General features: G+C 43.1%; 2 protein-coding genes across 6 annotated transcripts; one reads left to right on the plus strand and one right to left on the minus strand.

Moving 5' to 3' along the window:
- Positions 1-6: 6 nt before the first annotated feature.
- Positions 7-8,592, minus strand: aldh16a1 (aldehyde dehydrogenase 16 family, member A1). Its single transcript, XM_085453131.1, has 15 exons — positions 8,154-8,592; positions 6,861-6,960; positions 6,606-6,732; positions 6,362-6,519; positions 6,199-6,276; positions 5,478-5,665; positions 4,757-4,915; positions 4,515-4,673; positions 4,187-4,343; positions 3,963-4,038; positions 3,607-3,712; positions 3,198-3,331; positions 2,930-3,103; positions 1,758-1,962; positions 7-1,655 (listed from the first exon to the last, which is right to left on the minus strand). The coding sequence occupies exons 1-15, from the start codon at positions 8,241-8,243 to the stop codon at positions 1,458-1,460; spliced, it is 2,109 nt and encodes a 702-aa protein (XP_085309257.1). The 5' UTR covers positions 8,244-8,592; the 3' UTR covers positions 7-1,457.
- An 846-nt stretch (positions 8,593-9,438) lies between these two features.
- Positions 9,439-25,310, plus strand: LOC146710576 (histone acetyltransferase KAT7-like). 5 transcript variants are annotated; one of them, XM_085453134.1, is made up of 15 exons: positions 9,439-9,895; positions 11,452-11,596; positions 12,681-12,881; positions 15,440-15,724; positions 15,832-15,914; positions 16,072-16,158; positions 18,080-18,178; positions 18,266-18,376; positions 19,160-19,351; positions 20,821-20,910; positions 21,518-21,658; positions 21,954-22,047; positions 22,201-22,347; positions 23,876-23,982; positions 24,113-25,310. In XM_085453134.1, exons 1-15 carry the CDS (start codon positions 9,881-9,883, stop codon positions 24,209-24,211), a joined length of 1,896 nt encoding a protein of 631 aa, XP_085309260.1. In that variant the 5' UTR covers positions 9,439-9,880; the 3' UTR covers positions 24,212-25,310. The 5 variants fall into 5 exon arrangements, with proteins under 5 accessions (XP_085309260.1, XP_085309262.1, XP_085309258.1 ...); XM_085453136.1 differs by having other exon boundaries at positions 15,443-15,724; XM_085453132.1 differs by lacking the exon at positions 9,439-9,895 and adding an exon at positions 9,912-9,967.
- The last annotated feature ends 362 nt before the right edge of the window (positions 25,311-25,672 follow it).

The raw sequence follows: 25,672 nt of genomic DNA on the forward strand, positions 1-25,672 counted from the left end.
ACACTGACAGCCTCGTGATCGACTGCAGCTTAAGCTGTGCTGACCAAGCACTTTTAATGCTGACCAACTTAGAAAAACTGACTAGGCTAGAAACAGGCCCGCAACATTAAGGTACAATTTAAGACTTTCAAACTCTCCATTAGGAAGCATTATCTAACCAACAGTCCACTCACCTACGTCTTTTTCTTTCTTTTTTTTTGCTTAGGCTGTACAAAAACATTTAGGCACCATGTCTTACAATAGCAGGCCAACCAAACATGTTCTGAGGGAACTCAGAATAGATGCAACACTGAAAGGATCTGGAACTGCACATAACTAAAACAATCATGACACTATAAGCAGACTTTTCTAAAACCTTTGCACATTATTTCCATTTGAGTAAACAGCTGTTCTTTCCAAGGTTTGACCTGATTAAAAACATCTTCAGAGCTTCTTTGCAACACGTAAAGCAAAACACGTGCACGCATGTTAGACGTGACCTGACAAGGTCAGCCGCACAGAGCTGTGCAGATTTAGGGATTACCCTCAAACAGCTACGTGCAGACATGTAACACTCATCCGGTGATGATTTATTTCAGTTCAATTCATTTCATGTGTTCAACGCATGAAGACTCCTTTATCCTCGGCTCACATCCCTTATGCCTGCACAGCCTGTCCTCAAATTATTATTAAGAGGCTAACACTTAGACAGATCACTATTTACCATCACACCAACAGCCACTTTAGAGTCACACGTTAGCTGAGCCACAAGCTCAGCTTCATGGTTGTTAGTATGCTCGTTGTCGTGACCGGTGATCAATGGCTACGAGGACTGTTCACAGAGCTGGTGAACGGCTGTAATCACAGCGCAGAATGACATACTGAGAGACTCTTCGTGTAATTGGTCTCTTTGACTCCCTGCCCAGGACGTGCACCTCGAGTGTAAACAGAGTGCAGCGTCCTGAGCAATGTGAGCAAACTGCTGCAGTAAACGAGAAACGCCAGCAAACGTGGCGGTGGACACAAAATGGACAAAAGCCTTTATTACTATTTTTGCTTAACGGCGCTTCTTATCACGTCTGACTGGCGTTTCTGCGCGTGCATGATTATGTCATGCTGACGACTGAATTTAAAGTAAATCGACATGCTCACACAGGTGCCCGCGCATGTTTAAAATGGCTGCAGGGTGGCGAGCCTTTCCTCTAGAATGACAGCAGCTCTGCTTCTGACCCACACAGTGTACTGACATTCATACAAACCTGGGCAGACTTTTCTTTTTGTGTAGACTTTTCTATTCACTTGTACAATCACTAGTTTGACCCCCAAGTTAAGACGATATTCAGGTCAGCTGCCTCTGAATAACAAAGACGTATTGCTTCAGTTCGTGTTACTTTTGTTCCACCGTGTTTGACTTTGTGTTCCGACTGAAACATGCAACTTCTTTCTAAAGGTTCCCTGCCACTTGCCACGCAGCACATTTATACACTTACCTTAATGAATGCCAAGACAGGCAGTGGATACTTTTGACTGGGGACCATAATAACAGCATTGCCTGTGGCAATAGTTGCCCCAAGCACGGTTACCATGGAGAGGAGGGGATTGTAGTCAGGTAGGACGACCCCCATGACTCCCAGGGCTTCAGGGATGGAGAGAGCGGAGCCAGAGTTTGGCATGGGCTGAAGGAGAGGGAAACAACGAGCGATCAGACGGCCTCAGCTGATACTTTTCTATCATGTTTCAGCATCTTTAGCAGCTTTGAGTAACATGAAAGGTCTCACCAGCGCTCCTCCCTGGACTTTGTCACAGTAAGCGGCCCAAACGCTGAGCCTGGTAATGCTGAGCTCCACCTCCTTCTCAGCCTCGGCCATTGACAGGCCGGTCTGTGTGTTGATTGCTGCAGCTATGTCCCGCCTCTTCGCCTCAAGGCCCTTGGCCAGAGAGTAGAGTGACTGGGCACGTGCAGACGGGCTCTTTTTCATCCAGCTGTAAGAGACAAAGGCAGTCAAAGAAATACAACAATAATAATATAAATAAAACAAAAGCCTGATGCCATTTGTTGGGATTTATGTGTCCGTCAGGTTAAGCTTCATTACGTGGATAAAATCTATCAACTGTTAAAGACTGCCGATGAGTAATGGCCACACGTCCTGCTTCACAGCTTGTGTTTGTGAGATTTCAGTGAACTCTGTAAGCAGTTTGTGTCGAGTTCATGACTCTGCACTTTGTCTTCTTATCTGTTCCCACAGTCAAGTTGTACATTGACTGATGGCAAACGCACACAGCCCGGCCCTACAGTAACCAGCTGATAAGAGCAGATTAAGAACACAATGTTCTACATGGAAGGCTCAGAGGACTCATCTACATGTTGTGTATATGGAGTAAAATGTAACAAACAACATTAAAGTGGATCTACGCTGCTCAGTTCACTCTCCAGATTTCTGCTTTGTGACTCTACTCGTCGAACAGCCTCGTCTGACTCCAAGTTAAAAATATTAACATTTCTTTAGTGGCTCTGTCGTAGACGCAGAACTTCATTTTAAATCCTTCAAGGTCTTAAATAATCACATCTTAAAATCCTCATATTACCGTAGTATACCAACAAAGCACTCTGCTCTCAGACCGGCAGTGTCTCAATGCACAATCAGCTTTCAGCCCTTCTGTGGAAGCAGGTGCAGGTGTGGGTCTGGGAGCTGAACCCCGTCTCCACTTTAAGAAAAGACTTGAAAGAACCTGTGAAACCATCCAGAAATACTACAGGGATGATTTGTACCTACGTCATTACTTGATGGCTTTTCCACTAATATAGTGACTACATCTTGGAAAATCTGTGCAGTTTCATAAACTCTCAACAGCATCTGTTGTGCGAGTACACAAACCTCAGTTGTGTTTGTGGTTTTTTTGAATGACCTGTACGTGTTTGTGAACACGTACACGTAGTTTGCGCTCTCACCCTGGCTGGACTTTGACAGCAGCCTCCACAGCATTGCGAACGTCCTTCCGGCCCCCGTCTGGGCAGTAGGCCAACAGACCACCACTACCACCTGGTGGCTGCACAGCCACACTGCAGCCAGACACTGACTTACATGCTTTACCAGCAACAAACTGCAGGTGGGACTGAGGGGCTCTAGAAAAACGAAAGAAAATGTAATGATGCGATTAGTGCTGTGCAACACATTTTTCCTGCAACATTTACCAGCTATAATGCTTCACAAACATACCTGGCAGGGTCCGACTCAGCAGGAATGATAGGTGGGGACGTTTCTGTTCCGAACTGCGTGTAGTCCATGGAGACGGGAGAGGAGCGAGGAAGAGGGGGGGAGGAAGAGGAGGGGCGTAGAAACTGGTACAGACCCTGACAGGATAAAGAGGGGATATAACTATCGAGTGATTTATGTGGGCGTGTTTAGTAGGGATGTTTTGCACTGCAGGAGCTGGAGACCAATAAGAACCTCATATCTAAAGACCGAGGTTATTAGTGCTGCGGGGCTATATGAGCCTAACAGAAAACACTAAACTAAGGACGGTGAGACGACACCCAGGGGACGTTGAATTCAAACATTGAACTACAGCAGCATGTGCAAGCAGTGTTACTGATCCAGGCTCTGTCGGCCTGTCAAAACAACAAACCTCCTGTCCTCCATCGGTGCAGGTCCCGCTGTCTTTGTGACCGGAGACGGGCAGACAGGGGTCACAGATGGAGTGGGAATTCACCCACACAGAGCCAACTGACAACCTGGGAGGACACGAAGAAGAAATATTCATTTTAAAGGAAATAAATATGAATGTTAGTACTAAATGGACAGTCACGAGATGTGAAGCCGACCATGAAAGTCAATGTATTCGCTTTACACCGAGCACAGGTGGTTGTGACGAAACGACTGTATATGAAAGTAAAAAGAAAAGTCAACAAAGAAACGAAGAGAAGGAGAAAGAGGAAACAGACAGCAGAACAGAAGGACAGAGAGCAGAGAATGCAGATGCACCTCTGAGCTGTCTCCAGAGCGAGGGTGAGGTCTTCGGTCCAGATGGATGCTGCCTGACCGTGAGGACTGTGGTTCCCTGCACAGGGCAGAAAATGTTACTCCGGCGCCTTGTTCGACACAGGCCCAGGTCTCTGATTACGATGCAAATGCAACCCTTTAAAAAACCCTCAAACCTTATTCACGTTGGTGTCTTATAGGAGACGTTTTCACATGAAGCTTCTTACCAAGAGTCACGGCTTCTGTGTTGCTTCTGAAGGTCATGAGGGGCAGCAGTGGTCCGGGACAGGGGTTGAGCACACATGGTGAGGAGGGGGCCACCCCACAGAGCACAGTGGAAGGATACTGGGCACCTGACGTGGGATCAGCACAGGACTGAACCAACTGAGGAGAGATCATTTAAAACTGCTAGTTATGGGCAGTAAACTCAGAGGAAATGAAGACAAAGTGGTGCACACCATCAGCAGACGAGTCTAAGGGAACCTTCAAGTTCGTTGAAACTTTTCCTGGCATTAACATTTTTAAACCCTGATGTCTCAAAGTCTTCTTACTAACCGTGGCTCCCAGCTGCTGAGCCTCCTGCACAGCAGCATCCACCCGTTCCCTGTCTGCCTCACTGGGCAGGGTCACACATTTCATCTTGGCCATTCGCAACCGGAGATGGGCAACAACACTGTCCACCACACTCTCCTGCACACACAACACCCAGAAGACCTGCAGGCAGAGGGGAGTCCCGTCAAACAGGCTCAGGGATGCGTCGCTGGAATAGGAGTTACCTCGTCGCTCTATGAGCGTACCTCTTTCTTCTTCCTGAAGGCGGCCTCCATCACCTCATCCACGGCACTGTTAATGTCTGCCGACTCAAAGATGATGAAGGGACAGGTGGAGCCTACGCACGGTGACACCGCCACAGGAACTCCCATCCCTGCTGTGGCCTTACACAGCATCACTCCGTCCTCGAAGAGCAGGGAAACATTTTCTTACACACAGCTCAACCATTTGGACTCCATTTCACTCACTCTCACAAAAACACACACAGTCGTGTTTTCATATCTTAGTGGGGACGTCTAATTGACAATGCTTTCCCTAACCCTAATCATCAAAAAGCAATGCCTAATCCAAACCTCGCCTAAGCCTAACAGTAACCCTGACACCAAAACCACATTAAGAGTCTCAAAAATGCCCTCAAACTCGAAGGGGCAGGCATTTTGTCCCCATAAGGCAGGGGTGTCCAACTCCAGGCCTCGAGGGCCGGTGTCCTGCAGGGTTTAGATCTCACCCTGGGTCAGCACACCTGAATCACATGATGAGTTCATTATCAGGCCTCTGGAGAACTTCAGGACATGTTGAGGAGGTCATTTATCCATTTAAATCAGCTGTGTTGGCTCAAGGACACATCTGAAACCTGCAGGACACCTGCAGCTCCGTACCCCTGCCATAAGGGCTGTTGGTCCCAGTATAGTAACATTCCCATTTCTGGTCCCCACAAAGACATGCAAACATGGCACACAAACACACCTCCTTGTTGCCGCAGTAGTTGACGTAACTGATGCTGTGGTTCTGGGCCACTTTGACACCCAGTGTTATGTCACTTCCTGTTAGCACATTAAGAGCCCCAGCAGGAAGTCCTGCTCCTGTAAAAAGCTGAGCCAGTAGTAGTACTGGGGGGGCCGTGCTCTGACCGGGGACAACCACCACAGAGTTGCCTAGAAGGAAGAAGCATTCATTTATACCTCACAGCTCCTCTGACACCACAAATAAAGATAGAAAACCTAAACGATTAAGATGATAACAAATTACAAAAAGAGATAACTGGCTTCTCTCTCATGACTAATCTTAAGCTACACATCTTTGGCCTTTGGATGAATTTTCTGGTATTTAATAAACCATATAATTTATTAATCAACTAAAGCATGAATCGATGAATATAACCACAGGCTGCAGGGCTCTTTGGTGGTGGTTGATGTTTTTCCCATATCAAAGATCTGGATACATTTGATAGTAATTAAGATCTAACAGCGGACCACAAAAACCAATTCTGAAAAAGTTGGGACACTGCAGGAAAAGTAAATAAGAACCAAATGAAGCTCTTATAAAATAGTATTTCATCCCAAATGTTTAAACTGAGACATTTCAGTATTTCACTTTTAAACTCAGGTATTAAGACGATTTTGAAATGTTCAGATTTGATGTTAGAGTCAGATTAGGGTTCAGCTACAAACATCAGTGTGTGTTTTACCCATAGCCAGTGCTGGCAGGACTTTGAGCAGAAGAGAATAGAGAGGACAGTCTTTCGAGGTCACCACTGCCACCACACCTGGAAGATAAAAAATAAGAAAAATTACGAAACACCACAATAAAAAGACTGAGAGCATTTTGTAAAGATAGCTGAATTCACTTACCCAGAGGTGTCCAGTCAGTGAGGAGTGTCTCTCTGAGCTGCGCCCAGCTGCTGTAGAACTGCAGCAGCCTGACCAGGGCGGCAGTGGTGCAGGAGGCCTCACAGAGCTCACACAACTCTGAGAGACACTGGCCGTGCTGCCCGAGGACACTCACCAACCTGTTAGAGGACAGAAATTCATCTTTATGTTAAACTGGTGGCTCAAAAACAAAGCAGCGAGGTGTGTGAAGGTGTGTTTGTTGGACCTGAGGAGCACTTTGGCCCTTTGGTTGCAGCTCAGGCTGCTCCAGGACTTGAAACCGTTAACAGCAGAGGAGGCACACTGGGAAATATCAGCTTCTTCAGCGCATGCTGTGCTGCATACAATACTTCCTGGAGAGCAGGCAGGCAAAACACTGAGACCATCATTATCATTAGGATGTTTGTAAAAAGTCTGAAACACTGACTTGTAATGAAGAGGTTTTAACTTCTGTGTAACTGTGTGCTTGGGCTGCTCTCACCTTTAGAATCAGCCAGGGAGCAGCTCCGCCCGTCTGCTGAACAGACAAATTTACCGTCAATGAAGAGACCCAGAGAACGGGAACGATGCTCCAGCCAGGCCTGATGAAGAAGAGAGGGAACAGGGGAAGGATCAGCTCCAGAACAGAGAGACCAACACTCCCACACAGATTCAGTTTTGTTAAAAGGTTACTGCAGATTTATGAAAATCCTTGAATTAAAATAAAAAAGTCTTGCTTCCCTTTTATCAAACCGTGCCTGTATGAGTACAGAGGATGAGGATGCCGAACATCTCAGACAAGCTGTTATCTGGAGTCTTACAGGTAAAGGAGGCCCTTCTAATGTTTTTGCAAATCTAAGCATTTGCATATAAGAGATGTGCATTATTTTGAAAATAAGAAAAGAAAACTACAGTCTATCGTGCTCTCAACATTTTAAATCCACAACATGTTAACATCGTCATTAGCACACTCGTGAAATTATGGCCTGCAGATGAGCAGCACCCAAAACCAAAAAAACCTTTTTACTGGTTGAAGAGACCAATATACATGGCAGTGACTGATAAAGGCGGGTAGGCAAAGTGAAGAGTGTCAGCTATTTACAGACTGAAGACCAAAGTACAGAGCTCAACTCTCTGCAAAGCACCAACGGCAATTTTTAGCAGTGTGTATTAACTGAGCCGTGGTGCTGGTACTATGGTCTCTCATGCGCTACATGATGTGGGCTGTCAAATGACAGCATGCTAGTGGTTTGAGTGCTTCTCCAGTAATTTAGCACTCTTTGTAAACCTTCAATGTCCTGACAGCCACAAAAACCTTTACACAGCTGTTTTTACACAGCTGTTTGCAGATTAGCAATCATAGACTGTACACAGAAGATGGGAGTAGCCAGCTGATTTTACTTAGTTTTAGCAGGCCTGGCACCATGAACGAGGGGTAAACCTTTATTGAGAGATCCCATCTTCTACATTTGGTATTTGGCAGAAGCTCCTGTTAAACTCTTTTCAAGTTCAGGTAAAAAGAGGAAACCCCTACAATGTTTTTCACGGACTACGGTGGGATACGGACATAAAAAAACAACCTACATGAACAGTAATCCCTCGACACATTATAATGTAATTATGTGTCTAGTTCTGTCACATGTTTGTCTTGTGAGGTACACTGGGCTAACGGTTAAGCAACTTCACGAGTCCAATAACTTATATATAGGTATCCGCTAACTCCGCAGCACAGCGTGCTGTGAGTAAGTTTAGTTTCAAAGCAGTCTCCGAATATGAATCTGAACGTTACCTGTACCTGTGCAGTAGCAGTGCTAGAAGTTGCTGCTGGCCCGTACTCCATGCTTTGGAAAATCTCGTACACTGTCTTGGTGCTGCTAACAGCCATAATAAGAAGAAACCACTGTGGGAGCAAATCTCGCCGTCGCTGTGCGTGGTCGTTCTTGGATGGAGTTAGGAAGAATACGAAGAGAGAAAGCTGGCAGAAGGGGAACTCGAGCGTCACTCCGACTCTGAAAGAAACGTGCTAGCTTCCCTGAGCTGCCAGAAACGCGCAGGTCGATACGTGAGAGCGAGAGGATTCACTCCTCCCGACTTCCGCTATTGTGTGCGCTAAGTTCACCAGAACACAGATAGACCTTACAAGGATGTATGGACACTGAGAAAATGAAAATAACCGTTTTTAACTTCGTAAAGCACAATCAATCCAGTTTTTAGTTTTAGTTTTTTCAAACTCATACAAATTATTGTAATAAAACGTGTGACATAATTTCAAAATAAAGCCTAATTTCCGGTGTTTGTACCAAAAAACGATCGTCTGCCAAAAACTGATTTTTGGTATTTGCCAAAACAGATATAAAACTTGTTGGTCTATAATATGTGAAACATATGTCAAATGTATCCGCCATGACTGATATCAAGTCATCTTGAGCCACAAACAACATTATTGTAACAAGGCAGAAGCTGCAATCAGTTTTTGGCAGTGACTTTTATATATCCTTTATTTATCCAGTTAAGAAAATCTTGTTGGCATTAAAAATGTTTTTTTAAGGTTAATCTGCCCAAGAGGACAGCAAATATTACAAACAATATCACAATAGTTCTGTAAACATATTTTAAGTGGACAAAAAGGACCGGATTGGTTACAATATCAAAGAGTTATAAAGATACTTGAAAAACATGTAAATTTTAAAGTTTAGATTTAACCCCTGTGTAAACCCTGTTCACCGAAGTCTATTTACCAACGTACGTAAAGTTTAAAACACACACACGCACACACGGAAACATTCGGTCACGTGTCCAGTCTGTCATGTAGCTAAATAAAATAATAATAATTTAATTTTAAAACAAAAAGTGATTTTGAATGATTAAAAAATGAAAATCAATGATAATAAATGAGGGGCAATTCGCTTTAAAAATGACTCATCACATCTTAGGAGGTTATGGTGTTACATTTTAAACCTAAATCACTTTTTTAAGTACATGTGTAATTGTGTTGTCTGCCGTTTTGAAGACTTCCTCCAGTTAAAAGATTCATAGCAACAATACAAATTTGGTTTAAAGACGCAACGTGTTTTGGTGCGTTTAGTGGTCCACGTCTATAAGAACGTTATTAGTTGTGACTAGCGCAGCCATTACTTTAAACGGCTAATTGTTTTACATTTATTTATTTATTGCTTTTATTATGACTATTACTTTTTACGATGCTGTACAGTTTAAAGCAATCCCAAATACCCAATTGAGCGCATTCAAATATGGCTGCAAAAATCTTAATGCACCATAGTAACGTGATTTGACGGTGTATGTTTCTCCCCGGAGTCATTTTGTCACTGTACCGCCCAAAAAGAGCGAGTTTGCGCTGTCCTCACTAGGAAGTGCGGAGAATTTTATGCGCTTTTTTTCAGCTGGGTTGGCTCATGTCAGCTGGTGGTTATTTTTTCGTTGTTACAGTTTCAAAAGGCTGCCATAAATTGCCACAGCACGGGATAATAATCCGCCAGAGGCGTTACGGCAGATCTTTGAAAAATGCCCCGGAGAAAGGTGAGGCAGACTCAACCGTTAATGCAGATAAACAACAACATAACGTCATAGCTAATGTTAGCCGACATAGAGGTAAAAGCAAACAAACTGTGTGGGAAACAAACTTAAGGGGGCTGCAAGCTAAAAAACGTTCCTACAAGACAAAGTGAACGGCTTGTAGCATTCATAGAATATCAGTGCTTATAGAATCGCATAAGTGAGCTGTCGATCTGCGGTTGCTATATGGCTAAGCTAGCTCAGGCTCATATTGCTGAGTTGCAAGAATATGTTGTTGTTTTTGAACCGTCGCTTCTTTCTAGTACCCAAATAAGAGTTTTAAACATGCTGGTAACTTTGTTCAAATTTGTAACGGCTGCTTAGTACAGTGGGAATCCCGAGCACACTTTAACGTAGGTAACAGCAGCAGCTTTAGCTTACTGATGAAAAAGCAATAGGCAGTTCTTGGGGTGCGAGGAGGAACGGGCGCCCGCACCAAAACAACAGCTGTGATTGGACGGACGCCTGACAAGCGTCGCGTTCATTGGTTCGCATTCTCTAACGCCCGCCTCCTTTTTAATTTAATTGGTCGTATGTAAATTGTGCGCGCAGCATCTTGTTATGAAGTTGTCAAACATAGTTTGCGGTAATAGCCCGTGCTGTACTGATGTTGTGTTTGATCTTTGGGTTTCTTTTTGGCTGTGTGGATTTTAAAAAGTAACTTACATTGTTATAAATTTACATTAATATTAAAAGACAATTAGTTAGCCTAATAACATGTTATTACTATTATTTTATTGCTGTTACGCTAACGTCCATAAAGCAGGATAACCACATTGGCCTGGATCTACCTCTCCATTTTTATCAAAGTCTGTAACTGTTCATTTGTTTTCATAAATAGTTAGCAAAACAATGAGAAAAGAATGGGAAGTGAATGTAACAAAGTAGTCACTGTTTCTACATTTCATTTAACATAAGTAAGGACAGATTAGAAAAGTAACTAAATAAATACTGTGACAATAATAATGTTTGTAATGAATTAAACAGAGAAATGTGCACATTGTTTGATCCTGTTTTCATACTTTTTGTGTTTGTTTTGTTTTTTAGGCTAGACCGAGATGACAGGGATCAGTTTGTGCAGTGATTGACAGCCCTCACTGCTTAATTAGTCTAGTGTGAATCGTCAGAATAAAACAACATTACATTCATTATGCTTATTAGCTAACCTGGAGGTGTGCTGATTTGAACAAATTATCCTGAATCGTTAGGTGCTGGACTTCTAAACAAACCCAGTTGTTATAGGTTGTGCTTGGTACAATAGATTAGCTGTCCGGACCTCCCGTGGTGATACTGGTATTAGGCTTATCTGAAGTATTTACAAGTCCTTGGTGGGAAGAGGGGGTGAAGTGCCGGAGGAGATTTGAAGGGGGTGACGCTCCTCCCCCCAGAATGGGATCTTTGTTGGATTATCCTCTGGTAAAGAGGGAAAAAAAGTAACTTTGTCACACGCGGTTGTGTTGGTCGTCCATAGTTGTTGCTTCTAACAGATTGCTTCTAACTTCTAACTGCTGCTTTCCCAGAGGACCGCTGGCAGCAGCTCGGACGGGACGGAGGACTCGGACTTCTCCGCTGATGTCGAGCATGCTGAAGCTGCTGAGATTGTGCACAGACGCAGCAGCACACGCCTGACTCGCGCGTCTCTGCGACTCAGCCGAAGTTCACAAGGTAAACATTCACATTTGGACAGAAATACAAATTAGAAGAGAGATCACTTCAGTCAAATTTTGAGCCAAAGGTTTGCACAAAAAAACTGACCAAAATAAAAATTGCATGAAATGGAAAAAACATAACTTGTTGACATAAAGGTGTACATCTATCCTTTTCACATTGTTTAGGTTACTGTGTAGCTTTTGGGTGTTCTGGAAGCATAAGAATCCAAGCATGCCTACATGCTGTGTAATTCTGTCTCTATAAGTAATATAAATTAAAGATGCATTCATTCAGAGTCCAGCCTCCTCACTACACTGGTTTAGACATAGCTATTGTATATGGGCAGCCATAGAGGATGAATGGCTTTAGACAGACTGATCTCCCTCATCTCTCTCTCACACACACACACACACACACACACACACACACACACACACACACACACACACACACACACACACTCCCACCCCCACCCCTGGGTGACCTCGTTTTGCTCTGGCTATCAGAGGAGATTTAAAACAGAGACTGACACTGTTTCCTCTGCTTTTTGTCAAGGAGAGTTGGCTACTCCTTCCTTGTCGTCGTCTCCCCCCCCCCCCCCCCCCCCCCCCCCCCCCCCCACACACACACACACACACACACACACACACACACGGACAGAAACAGCAAAGAGGCTATTTATCTGCAAAAACAAAGTGGATTCAAAGGTTCACTGCTTCTGTTTTGTGATGGGATCAGTCTCTTCATAGCCACTGAGGCCGTTTGCATCTTTTCTTTTCTTTTAACTTTTTCGTTTGGATTCAGTTACTGACAAACTACTTGCACAGTTAACGAAATCGGGCATTTCAGTCAAGTTCCTTCTTGGAAGAGGAGCAGAGTCCACTCAGGGCTCCAACAGCAGCAGATTTCATATGCTGATAATTTTTTCATGGTTTGGCAGAACCTTTCATTTTAATGCTTGAAAAGTACATTATAAAGTAACTGGTGATTACTCTTCTGTTGATTAATGAGTTGGTTGAGTAATCCCCTGAAAGGCCTCTTAAGTTATTTTACTGCAGTAAATAAAACACGTTTGACTGACTTCCCCTCTCTTCTGTAGATAACTGCAGCTCTCCTGTAACTGTGGGTTCTGATGAAGCTCTGGACTCAGCCGTAGAGTCAGCGCCGACAGCTGTTGCAGCATCAGTCTTCTCCTCTGGGCGCAGGGTCACACGCAGCCAGCAGGGGGCGGCAAACACCACAGCCAAAAAATACCCACTACGGCAGAGCAGGTCGTCCGGCTCTGACACAGAGGCTCACGGTAAGATTGGTACAGTACTAGAATTCAGAACTGTCAAATGCTCTAAACATGCTCTAAACATTTTTTCTTATTAAAAGTTGAGCTTGGTCATTGCCAAGCTCCACTTTAGTTAGAGGATGAATTTGCAGTGAGGAAAAAACGGGAAGGAGGGGTTCAGGGAGAGAAAGAAACAGGACAGGTGGAGAACGAGAGTGTTAGAAAAGCAAGAGGGCAAAAGAAAAGAAAGAAGAACATGAATGTGCAGCGGAGTCCATCTGACATCGTGATGCCATCCAGCTGATGTCACGAGGCTTGTCTGTGATCACGGTGTGTTCCTGCTATCAGTAGATATCCTGGGCTTGTGTTTTGTCACTGAGATGAATGAATTACTTCATAGACACCAGGAACTGTTATCTAACTTCAGCGGATGCAGGATATGATCATCTGCAGGTTCGGGTTACTTTATTGTACCTGTAGAAAGGTTTGGTTTGCAGAAGGTTATTAGGCTGTTCGTTTTAGCTTCATTTATCAATTGTTATATACTGCACATTCAAACGTGCAAATCAGTGGTGGTGGAGCAGAAAATGTTCTTAAAATGGATGATTTAGTGACCCAGGTCTTAAAAATGAAAAAATATAGACATATTTAACTCGTTTTTTTTCTGTGTTATAATCAGAGCACCATCTAGAAACTCCAGCACGTTGTTCTACTGGTACAATTTGTTGTATTTGCTCAATCCAACATGAAAGTTGAATGAAATCAGGGAGTTTTATGTTAAAACGTATCCCACATGCTTTATCTTACAGTATTGTGTAACTGAGCTACATAGAAAACTGAACTATACAGAAATCATCACAAATTGTTTTTCGCAACTTGAAGTTTTTATTAATATTTGCTCAAATATGGGACATTGCAGGAGGGCTGGACATTTTTTGTATCTGTTTGAAATGACAAATTCTGATTCACTGTGATGAAGAAAAACCAGTGAAGCATAAAAAATTAAAAGCTATTTGATATATGAGCTTAAATTTTGATTGTATAATGCTATGATTGTAAATTATAACACATAATTTCCTTAGGGATTAATAAAGTATGCTGAAATTAGGGCTGGGTGATATGGCCTAAAATCCATATCGCCGTATAATTTGAAGCCTGTGCTTTAACTATATATATCGTGATGCATTCGTTTCTTCTGTATATTGTATTTTCCGGTGCACTTAAAAGCCTTTAATTTTCTCCAAAAATCGACAGTGCGCCTCATATATGAATTCTGATTGTGCTTACTGACCATGAACCGATTTCATGTGCTACACGGCACTCAAACATCTGTCAAAAATGTTTTAGTACGACTTTGGTAAGGTATGAAGCCGCACCGCTTGATGGATTGTCGGAGAATTACAGCTATCGTAGTCTGGAGCCTCGTGGAGTAATCTATTCAATTCAATTCAATTTTATTTATATAGCGCCAAATCACAACAGAAGTCGCCTCAAGGCGCTTCATACATACAGAGAAAAGCTCAACAATCATATGACCCCCTATGAGCAAGCACTTTGGTGACAGTGGGAAGGAAAAACTCCCTTTTAACAGGAAGAAACCTCCGACAGAACCAGGCTCAGGGAGGGGCGGGGCCATCTGCTGTGACCGGTTGTCTGGGTCCTAAACTCCGTCTGTTCAGGTCCCACAAACAAACTCTGCGTCATCACTGAGAGTAAAAAACTGTCTAAATTCTTTCATCTTTAATAAAATGATCAGCGTTGCTGCTTTACCAGGTGTAACAATTAAGTTTAACATCCAGGCATCCATGAAAACAGAATCGTGGCTCAAGAGTTGGGAGTTCGCCTTGTAATCGGAAGGTTGCCGGTTCGAGCCTCGGCTTGGACAGTCTCGGTCGTTGTGTCCTTGGGCAAGACACTTCACCCGTTGCCTACTGGTGGTGGTCAGAGGGCCCGGTGGCGCCAGTGTCCGGCAGCCTCGCCTCTGTCAGTGCGCCCCAGGGTGGCTGTGGCTACAGTGTAGCTGCCATCACCAGTGTGTGGATGACTGCATGTGTAAAGCGCTTTGGGACTAGTAAAAGTGCTATACAAATACAGGCCATTTACCATTTACTGTAGTGACTGTGTGTTAAGTTCTGAGTGTTTCCAACATGTAGCTAGCATATCATTTAACCCTTTGCCTAAGCACCGTCTCGCCGTCTCACTGGACAGAAATCACTTGAGCTGCTGCTGGTGCTTTCATGCTACTTCTACTGCGTCCGCTCTGTAGACACAGAGTTGGACTGACATGTTGACTCGCCCTACATGAGTGAAAAACAGAAAAAGAAAAGTGTTGATGTGCCTGCTTCAATTGAGCCGCTGGGGTCTGTGAGCTCAGACACTGGTGCACTAATATGTTCCTTGATATTAGATTTTTCTTCGTCGTCGCAGGGTGTTAGCTAGCTGTGTATGTGGTGACAAAAGTTAACAGAGGCCTCCCATGAGATATAAGACAGTTGAAAGTTGGTGGCACGCAAAAATGATGGGACTTTTGTAAGAATGTCTGTTTGACATTTGACATGTCTTCGTTGTCACATTTGATTCAGTAGACATCAAACAAGGGGCGGATCGTGACGAGACCCCTCCTCGCACACCAACAGGCAACGCCCCGTCATCAGAGTCGGACATTGAAGTTTCCAGCCCGAGCAATGACCTCGTGTCTTCTAGCAACGACATTGTAGTTTCACAAGAGGAAGACGAGAGGTTAGCCAAAGAGCTGTCGCTCAAAGAGGCCGCCGCCCACGACCTTTCCCACCGGCCCAAACGACGGCGTTTCCACGAGAGCTACAACTTCAACATGAAGTGTCCCACACCTGGCTGCAACTCGCTGGGTGAGTGACAGACTGACACATACTTCACAGCATCGCTTCCTCTTCAGAGCATCTCCTCATCCTCTTCCCATTCCACCCCTTCCACTTCTTCCTTCGGTCTCTCTCAGGTCATCTCACAGGGAGGCACGAGAGACATTTCTCCATATCAGGATGCCCTCTCTACCACAACCTTTCTGCCGATGAATGCAAGGTACACGCACACACAAACACAAATAAACATGACGATACATCAACGGGGAATTCAGGATAAGAAGTGAGTGTGAAACTATGATGCTACGTGCTGTGATGTTCCTGCTGCGGGGTCAGTTGTGAGATTTTGGTGGCAGACGGTGTTGATGTTTTGTCAGGGCAAGGCATCGACACGCGACAAACAGGCCGAGGAAAGGACGCTGTCGCACCGTCAGGACGAGAACAGACACTCCACGAGAAACCAGGTAACGCGTGGACGGCACGCACGCAAGTAAACAAATAAAACGTAAACAAGTCCACCAGTTCGTGCACATGCTTCTGTTAAGTAATTCCCTTTGTCAGCTGAACTCAGCCTAAGAATTTAGATGCAGTGGATTGTTACACAATGCTGTCTGTGTGTATGGGAGGGAATCCCCCCTCACCCACCCACAAGACAGCACAACATCACTCTTAAAGCAGCAACACCTCCCATCATGCTGCGATTTGTCAGAATAGCAGGGTCAGAGGCAAAGTGATGAAGAGCTGCTGCTGGTAACTGGTAGGACCCCTCGCTGCCTGACTGTATCTGTAAGAGTAGCAGCAATGTGACTGATCTGTTACGCTTGTTTATTCTCTGCACTGGCTTCCCTCTGATCCTGAGTAAACCCAGGTCACATGCACTAACGAATGATTACGCTTACACTTGGTTACCTCCTCTCTGTGGACGCACGGAAGGCCAAATGACATTTCCCTGGTTATGTTTATGACCGCTGCATTAATAAAGACACTTGGTTAAGGATTTATACTTTAAGCACATACGTTTGTTTTACCTTCCCGGTTATTTGTATTTGTCTCTGCTCTGTGAAAACTGTTTGGTTTCTGGAACACATTTGTAAAATTATAATTTTAGATAATTATAATATAATTATTGATTGTGCTTGGATGATATGTGAAGTGTTGAATGATCATTTATATTGAGGAGCTGTTTTTGAAGTTAGTTACTACACATCAGATTAATTACACTTATTTAATGTAATGAATGAATTATAATCATTTATCTGGTACTTTAGACTGAACTTGAGATATGACCCAATGAATGGGTTTTTAAAGGGCTAAACTACTGTTTGCATATTAGATCACATGGTTAACAATATGTCGTTATTTCTCCTGGCTGAAGGCTGATCAGCCAAACGCGGTTACATGCAGCCAGCATAATGCCAGGTCGGTTATACATCCTGTGGGACGTCAGTGCAGATGAGAAAAAAATGAGATTTTTAGAAAGTTTTGTGTTCAGAAAGCGATAAAGTGTCCATTTTAGGGTCTTATTATGTTATTTAAATCCTTTTATTATATTCATGGAGTCTACTAGTGGAACTGTGCGTGATTAACATTTCCAAATAGCACTTATTTGTCTCACGCTGCACCTTGGTGCAGCCACTTAGTTCATTATCTGAAAGAAGCAGTTAAGCTTCTCGCCCTTTAAAGTTACAGTGTGTAAAATCTCACCAGCAGATGTCAGGAGGTTGCAGATTGCAGTCAACTGAATTCTGTTTTCTTACGCCTCCCAGTTTTAGTATATAGTTCTAGCTACGGTGGTCTCTGCAGGACAAAGACCTGCCCACCGTTCATTTTACTCCACATGTTAAATGCTGTTTGCTTCACGAGTCAGTGTGCCGGGTGTCCATGGCTGTAAACCTTATGAAAGCAAGTCGATGAGCTGGTGGTGTTGATATCCTAAACATTTTTGTCTGTTGTTTTTGCCTCTGTTAGCTGCTGTTAGCTCATTTTAGTCTGTGGAAATAACATTTTATTATCTCGTTATTATGTCAGTGAATAAACTCTCATACCATAAGCAAACCGTTTATCGGAGGGAAAGTGTGATTATGTTTTTGGCTGCATTCAAAAGGGCGGGCCAACATGGTGGTCGACCATGAACACGACCACTGCTCCTGCGTATTTTTAAGGGATTCATTTTAAGTTCATGAGAAAGCATCAGTTTGTCAGAAGACATAATTACACACAAATCAGTGTTTATTTATGAGGACAATATTCTTTTTTATATCGATGACTTCTGAGCTTTTGACTCATAGACATTCTGTGAGTTTATTATTTAAAAGTTGGGGCATGTTTATTATGAGCATCACCTTTGTGTGAGTGTATATATAAGTGTGTTTTGTGTCCTCTCAGGCCCCTACAGAGCGTCAGCTGCGCTACAAAGAGAAGGTGACAGAGCTGAGGAGGAAGAGGAACACTGGCCTCAATAAGGAGCAGAAGGAAAAGTACATGGTAAGTGGATTAGATAAGAGTCAGTGTGTGTAATATATCACATATCATTTGATTGTACCGTCTTCTCTGGTCCCCGCTCACCACCAGGAGCACCGTCAGAGCCACGGAACGAGCCGCGAGCCTCTGCTGGAGAACATCACCAGTGACTATGACCTCGAGCTGTTCAGGAAAGCGCAGGCACGTGCCTCGGACGACCTTGTAAGAGAGAAAACTCATCTTCATCTCCCCCCTTGCACTTTGTCTTCTTCCCTTTATTTTTGGCCTTATCGCTCTTCTTCTCTGTTGCAGTCTGCAGACCCTCCCCTGCAGCTGCAGGAGGCGTCTGAGATATTTTTGGTAGTTTGGGAAATCACTTCCTGTCATTCCGTGTTGGGTTTTTCCCCTTCTGTTCTGTCACTTTGTGGCCCATTCAAGCATCGTTATTCTCAAACAGACATACTTGAACTATCACATAGGATTTTGGAAGTATTTTGGTCTTTTAACTGCGTTGCTCTGGCGATACATTTCTTTACAGAGGTAAATGAATGACTAGCTTTTCAATTTCAAAACAAAGTCATCTTGAAAGCATCTAAGTTAGAATTGACATCACATATGCGTGTTTTTACTCTTTGCTTGCAACTTTAACAGTTATCTGATCATTTTTCTTGCTGACTATGATTTTTATATTATATTAACAGTAGCTTGTTTGTTGATTCACTTCCTCATGAACAACATTTACACTCAAGTATTTTCTAAAGAATTTGCTTCATACCTTTTTTATTCGAATTCTTTTCTTTTTAGTTCTTCCTTTAAATTTTCTTCCTGCATCGTTTTCTTTTGTTTTTCCTCCACTGAGGTTTCCCTGAGCGTGACCTTTGATTCGCCCGATCCTCTTCGACAAATAATTGAGATTTGTTTTTCTCTCTTTCTCTGCACGCCTGCCCTGTCTTCTTGTCCTCTCTGTACCTTGTCTTCCTGTCCCTTCCTGTCCTGGTTGTGCAGGAGAAGCTCCGTCTGGCTGGCCAGGTGTCGGAGGGCAGCAACATGATAAAGACCATTGTGTTTGGACGTTACGAGCTGGACACCTGGTACCACTCTCCATACCCAGAGGAGTACGCCCGCCTGGGGAGGCTTTACATGTGCGAGTTCTGCCTCAAGTACATGAAGAGTCAGACCATTCTACGCAGGCACATGGTGAGGCTCACCACTATCATCATTATCATCATTGTTATTATTATTATCATCATTACATTAAGATAAGATAGATCGCAGCAGACTCTTACCAGATTAGCATTGTTGGAGTCGCCTACAGTAGCTTGATAACTTCTCCCCCAACTCTCCACTGATTGGCTATCACTCACAAACACAAGGTTTCAACAGCAGGTGGGTGGGGCTTCTGTGCTGAAAGGCAGAACAGCATGACTGAGATGGACCATGTTAGGACTACGCATTCAACACTGCTAGTGTTTGAAGCAGGCTGAGCTGTTGGCTCATACACTGACTTTGTTATCACAAACATTGGCTCATTTTTTAAAAACTGGTTTTAAGCAGTAATTCTCCGGGCTTTCAGAATATTGTTCAGTCTTTGCTTTTTCATTGCTTTTCAGTCCAGGTCTTCATTTCTCAGCCAACAGCTTTAGATGTTCTTAAACACACTGCCAAAGCAGTAAAAACATACCTGATCACTCGTGGGCTGGTCCTGTCCAGAGGCTGGACTTCAGTGTTACTGAAGCAAGAGAACAGAACAAAAGGCAGCCGACATCTAAAGAGGACTTTTGCATGTCCTTTAAGAAGCCTGGAGAACTATTGCTGAAGACTACGTGAAGAAAAGTCGAGTAATAAAATGCCAAGTTTGTAAAAACTGCACAAACTCTGATTTTGTCTTGCATACTGTACACATGTATGTTGGCAGATACTGCTTTAAATTCCTGCACCCATTTCCAATTTTCCTGCAAATTACAAAGACATGAGGTGGTCTGAGATTTGGCACGGTGCTGTAGGTCCCGCTGTTTTTGTGCACTGCAGTTTGGCTTCTCCTGTCATACTTAAAGTTGTTTTTATGCTTTAATTCTGTAATCAGTAAACGGGGGAAATATGCAAATGATTCCTCAAAGTGTTGAGCTTCAGTTTATCTCAGTCAAAGTATCTGATTGATTAGAAAGTATAAGGTGCCAGTCAGTGACACAGAGGTATCAAAGTGAGCCTGGGCTATTGTCTTAGACTGTCTCAGTGCCTCAGGTGCTCTATAATATTATTCCTACACCGTTTAGATAAAGTGTGTAACTTTGGCCTTTCTGAGACGTTCAGACTTTTTCTGTATTTAAGTGACAAGGCTGACGAGAACATTTTTCCAAACTGGGTGCTTGGCTGAAGTCAGGTGTTTGGAGCCTGACTGTCAGACAGATGAACTGCACAGCCACAGCAGGGCAGTGTTAGTGATTAAATATTAAAGCCTGAATATGGGGGGGGGACAGAGCAGCTACAACTGAAATAAACACAAAAGATAAAATTAAAAAAACAATTGGCAAACACTGAAAAAATACTTTTTTAAATTATTTTTTATTTATTATTTTTAGTGTATTTTTAGAATTTTGCACCAGTTGAAGATCTGAACAAAAGTTACTTTTTGTCTCGATTTCTTCACGTTTGTCTTTTTTGTTAAGGCCAAGTGTGTGTGGAAACACCCTCCAGGTGACGAGATTTACAGGAAGGGGAACATCTCTGTCTTTGAGGTGGATGGAAAGAAGAATAAGGTGAGAGAGTCTCAGTGGGAGGATTTTCCCACCAAATACTGACCTCTAAACTTGCTCTGCCAAATATTCTATCTAACCCTCACAGCAAGTCTGCAGGCAGTGATAATGGCAGTTACATTTCGATTTAATGTACTTGAACTTTAGGCTAAATTTGTTAACAAGATCTTAATATTTCAAATCTAAAGGCCGTTACACACCGAGTGCACTGTGAGGGGGAAACCAACAGAATTTAGAATTCGTAACACAGAAAATGTCTAATGAGCGAATCCTGATGATTCAAAGGAAGAAACTGAGATTCTGGGTTCATCCAATGAATCCATCCAAATAATTACCTGCAAAAAAGCGCAGTCGAGGTGAACGGCTGCGATAGATTTTTTTAACACACCAAACATTTGCACATTTACACATCCGGTGTGACAGAAAGGCCTTAACAAGTATTTCCTCCCTGTGGAGGAAGGCAGGCTGTGTGGCTGAGGTGTGGAAGACTCTTAATGTATTTATACCTGATGGGTAACGTGAAGTCACGAAAGTCAGTGCAGGATTGTTTGACTGGCTAAAACTTCACACACTTTTGCTGTGCGACTTCTTCACGTTGTGCTTTCTGCAGATTTACTGTCAGAATCTGTGTCTGCTGGCGAAACTCTTCCTGGACCACAAGACTCTGTATTATGATGTGGAACCGTTCCTTTTCTATGTTATGACTGAAGCTGACAACACAGGGTGCCACCTTGTCGGATACTTCTCCAAGGTAACTCCAGAGTATTTTACATGACTGAACTCTTCTTGAAAATAGGGAGTGTTAACAGAGTTTGCAGAGAATGACTACAACAAATCACAAATGTCTTTACTACGAAGTGCGAGCTGAATTTAAAACCGTGTTTCTGATGAAGTTTCACACAGGTTGTAATGTCAGCTGCTCTGTGATGTTGGGCCAAAGCAATCAGATCAGAGATAATGCATTTTCATACTGCTGCAGCCTCCATAGTCCTGCTATGAGCTTTGATTCAGCCTGTTACCTTCATGCGTTCATTCTCCTCCCATAGGAGAAAAACTCCTTCCTGAACTACAACGTATCCTGCATCCTCACCATGCCGCAGTACATGAGGCAGGGTTACGGCAAGATGCTCATAGACTTCAGTGAGTACCCATTTTTCCCTCTTAAATGTAAACGAGCTCACACACTGGCCAGAGATTCTGCACAGCGCTACACAGTAACAGCAGGTGTAGGAGCTTCAGGTCGCTCCTAAGTGTAGCCATCCAAAGCACTGCTCTCTCGGTTTGTCCTGCCAGGTTACCTGTTGTCCAAAGTAGAGGAGAAGGTGGGCTCACCTGAGCGGCCCCTGTCGGACCTGGGACTAATCAGCTACCGAAGTTACTGGAAGGAGGTGCTGCTGCGCTACCTGAACAACTTTCAGGGCAAGGAGATTTCCATCAAAGGTCAGAAAGTTCAAAATGCTGGATGGAGAAAGACAAATATCTGACTTCTAGTTGATTCTGTTTGACTATGGCTGCTGGTCAAAAAGCTTATAAAATACAGTGTAAGACACAAGAACAGCTCCTGAGACCGTGTGTGTGTGTGTGTGTGTGTGTGTGTGTGTGTGTGTGTGTGTGTGTGTGTGTGTGTGTGTGTGTGTGTGTGTGTGTGTGTGTGTGTGTGTGTGTGCACACATTCAAGCGTGGCCACTTTTGTGAATGGGTCAGAGAGCACTGCAGCCATATCGAGTCAATGTACTGGTGATAAATGAAGGCGGGCGCACGCGAGGCTTCCCCTGTGGTTTTCTGCCAAAGAAGCGGTGACTCGGAGGAAGCGAGGAACGCCCTGCTCCCATGGTGCATCGCGTTTGTTTGCGCTGCTCATTTCTGCTTCTGTGATTAAAAACAAACAGTGCAGCCACACGCTCACATCTGTGTAAGGCATTAAGGCACAGCAGTGCTTTGAGTGACACCGGCCTCAAACACACGACACATTCATTTTCCTTGTCTTCATGTTGCAGTCCAGCTCACATGCTGCTTGTATTTCCTTCTTTATATGGAGGATTTTGGAATATTTGAAGTTATTCACACCTCTGTTTACTTGCTTACACTTGTATTGTTTCATGGTGCTTATGCATCCTTTGCATTTGATGGGATTGACATCATCATTTAACAGCACTATAATCATCACGTTGTGTATTCTAAAGTTTTCAATAATTTCACTTCAATATCCAATATTGTGTTTCGTTGTTACCCCTCTGCTGTAACAGGCTGGTGGGGTTTTATATTCACAGACACCCAAGTTTGTGAATGCAGTAACTCGAGAACGATGTTCGATATCTTAGGTGTATCCCTAAAAATCTCAGACGGCTTTGAATCTCAGTGACCTCATCCTCAAGGTCAGGGGTCAGAGGTCAAGTTTTTATGAAACTGTTGTCAATGCAAAAAGTTGAGAAGGACGTGACGTAGGATCTTGAAAATGCTAGCTACCATAGGTGTATCTAATTGGAGGTTGGAAGCACTGACACGCCAGTATTTGATAGGAGTTACTTTTCTTCACCGCGAGCGTCCTTCAGTGCAATCTGTTTGACACGCGGAATAAAGAAGAATGTGACTAAACAGTGAATGGTTCAGTGATAACACTGTTCCTTCACTTCTGAGCATCTTTTTGTCCTCTTTTATTTGTATTTTTTCTTTTGAACTCAGAATGTCTTCTTGTTATTTTGAATCTAGGAAAATGTCTCCAGCTCGCACAGAGTGATGACAGTGACTCTTCTCAGTCACCCCACTCTGCTGCTCTGTGTGTCCCTGTGCCACAGATAGTAAAGTTACATCTGAGCTTTCTGAAGACCTGAAGGGAATATTTTAATGAAAAAAAACTTTTAAATATGAATTTTTTAAAGATGTTTTTTATGGGTGTAATGAATGCAGGGAAATGATTTGAAAGCTGCTGATGATTCATCCTCAGTTTCTCTCACTTTTATGTTCACAGAGATCAGCCAGGAAACTGCAGTGAACCCGGTGGATATAGTCAGCACACTGCAGTCCCTCCAGATGCTTAAATATTGGAAGGGGAAGCACCTGGTTTTAAAGAGACAGGTATGAAACACAGCCATGCCGTTGTCTCTGTTTAGTAGATTAGCCACTCTCTCCCAATTAGCAGCTGGTTGTTGTTTATGATTCTAATAACCAGGGTTCCTTTGCGGGGTGTTTCCTTCTTCCTTTAAAGGACCTTATTGATGACTGGAAGGCCAAGGAGACCAAACGTGGTAACAGCAAGACCATTGACCCCACAGCCTTAAAATGGACCCCACCCAAAGGGACGTAGAGGAGCTACCAATACACACACTCCAAAAACACACAGTCACGCACAGATCCTCCTCTGTACACGGGCATGCTCACAGACGCTGAGTCTAAACCCTCACTCACTATTGTACGAAACGCTTTCAGCAGCTACAGCGCAGTCACAGACATGGACAGTTGCTACTCTGGGTTCAAGTAACCACAACGTTAGTCCACAGGTAGGATTCCTGTTAAAAGAATTGTTTGGAGATTTCCCTAAAATTTGAATTAGAAAAATAAGGAAAATCCATATGAGTCTGGGAATGACTTCTCAGACACTTAACTGTGTGTTAGTAAAAACCCTGAGTTCCCAGGTGTTTAATAGCAAGCGATCAGGAACGACGTCCTTTTGAAAGGAAAGCTACATAAATAAAATATGTAAAGGAAGAGGGCTAATGAAAAGCAATGTTTAATTTCTGTGAGCGGGAAAACTACATTTAGATGTATCTCGAGCAATAAGCAGTGAAATAAAGACAGATTACAGAACAGGTCCTAACATACAACATCCAATACAGTACTTAACACATTTATAAAAAGGAAATATAAATTTGCTTTATTTGTGGCGGGATGCTGACAAGTTAAATAATTAATTAATGATTCAAATCTTGTTTTATTACTCTTTTGATAGGGGTAGACATTTTTACGACAAAGCAACACCGGGGTTGTCGCTGTCTTTTCATTTTTTGCGTATTACATGCGCTATGCTAAAGCTAGCAACAACAGCTGCTTAAAGTTAGCTGGTTTGTTTGGGCCAAAAGTGGGCATTTAAAAAATAATATGGTGAAAAATAGGAACGATATTCAGTCACAATTTTAAATATTTATTTCCCTGTTCAGGATGTAGAACGACCCTTATCTCATGGCAGCCAAAATAGCTACACTCCCCTGTATAGTATTTTATAAGCTAGCAAAAACCACTACTAAAGTTAGCTGGTTAAGACTTTCCTGAAAATGGGCATTTTGGGAAAAATGGCAAAAATAACACAGATATTCAATAAAACTGATGAATATTTCTTGATTAAACAGTATTTTATAAGCTAACTAGCTAGCTATAAACTATTGATGTTGAGTTTAGCTAATTAGCTTTTGCTATAAATTATTTTTTAAAGTGGGGGATAACATGAGAATGTTAATCAATACAATATTGAATGTTGGATTGTTCTGATGAAATGGGCTTTGAGTTTTATGTAATTCTTTAACATTTTCACAAATGCAGTTATACATTTTACACAATAGAACAGACAGGTTTTATTATACACTGACCACAGCCACTATTCATCTTTAGGTTCTTTTGACGTGTGTATACGTAGCATGGCCGCTGATAGCTTCTTGACCTCATTTGTTCTCTGCAAAGTGAAGGTAATCGTGCATCGTTAGCGCACCTTCTCCCAGACACTTAATGAGCACGGCGCACCAGGCCCGCTTGCTAATCCAATCAGTGGCATGTG

Source organism: Copadichromis virginalis, linkage group LG4, assembly GCF_057382275.1.
Source record: "Copadichromis virginalis isolate Kocher_CV1m ecotype Utaka linkage group LG4, C_Virginalis_male_GT1.1, whole genome shotgun sequence".
NCBI lineage: Eukaryota > Metazoa > Chordata > Actinopteri > Cichliformes > Cichlidae > Copadichromis > Copadichromis virginalis.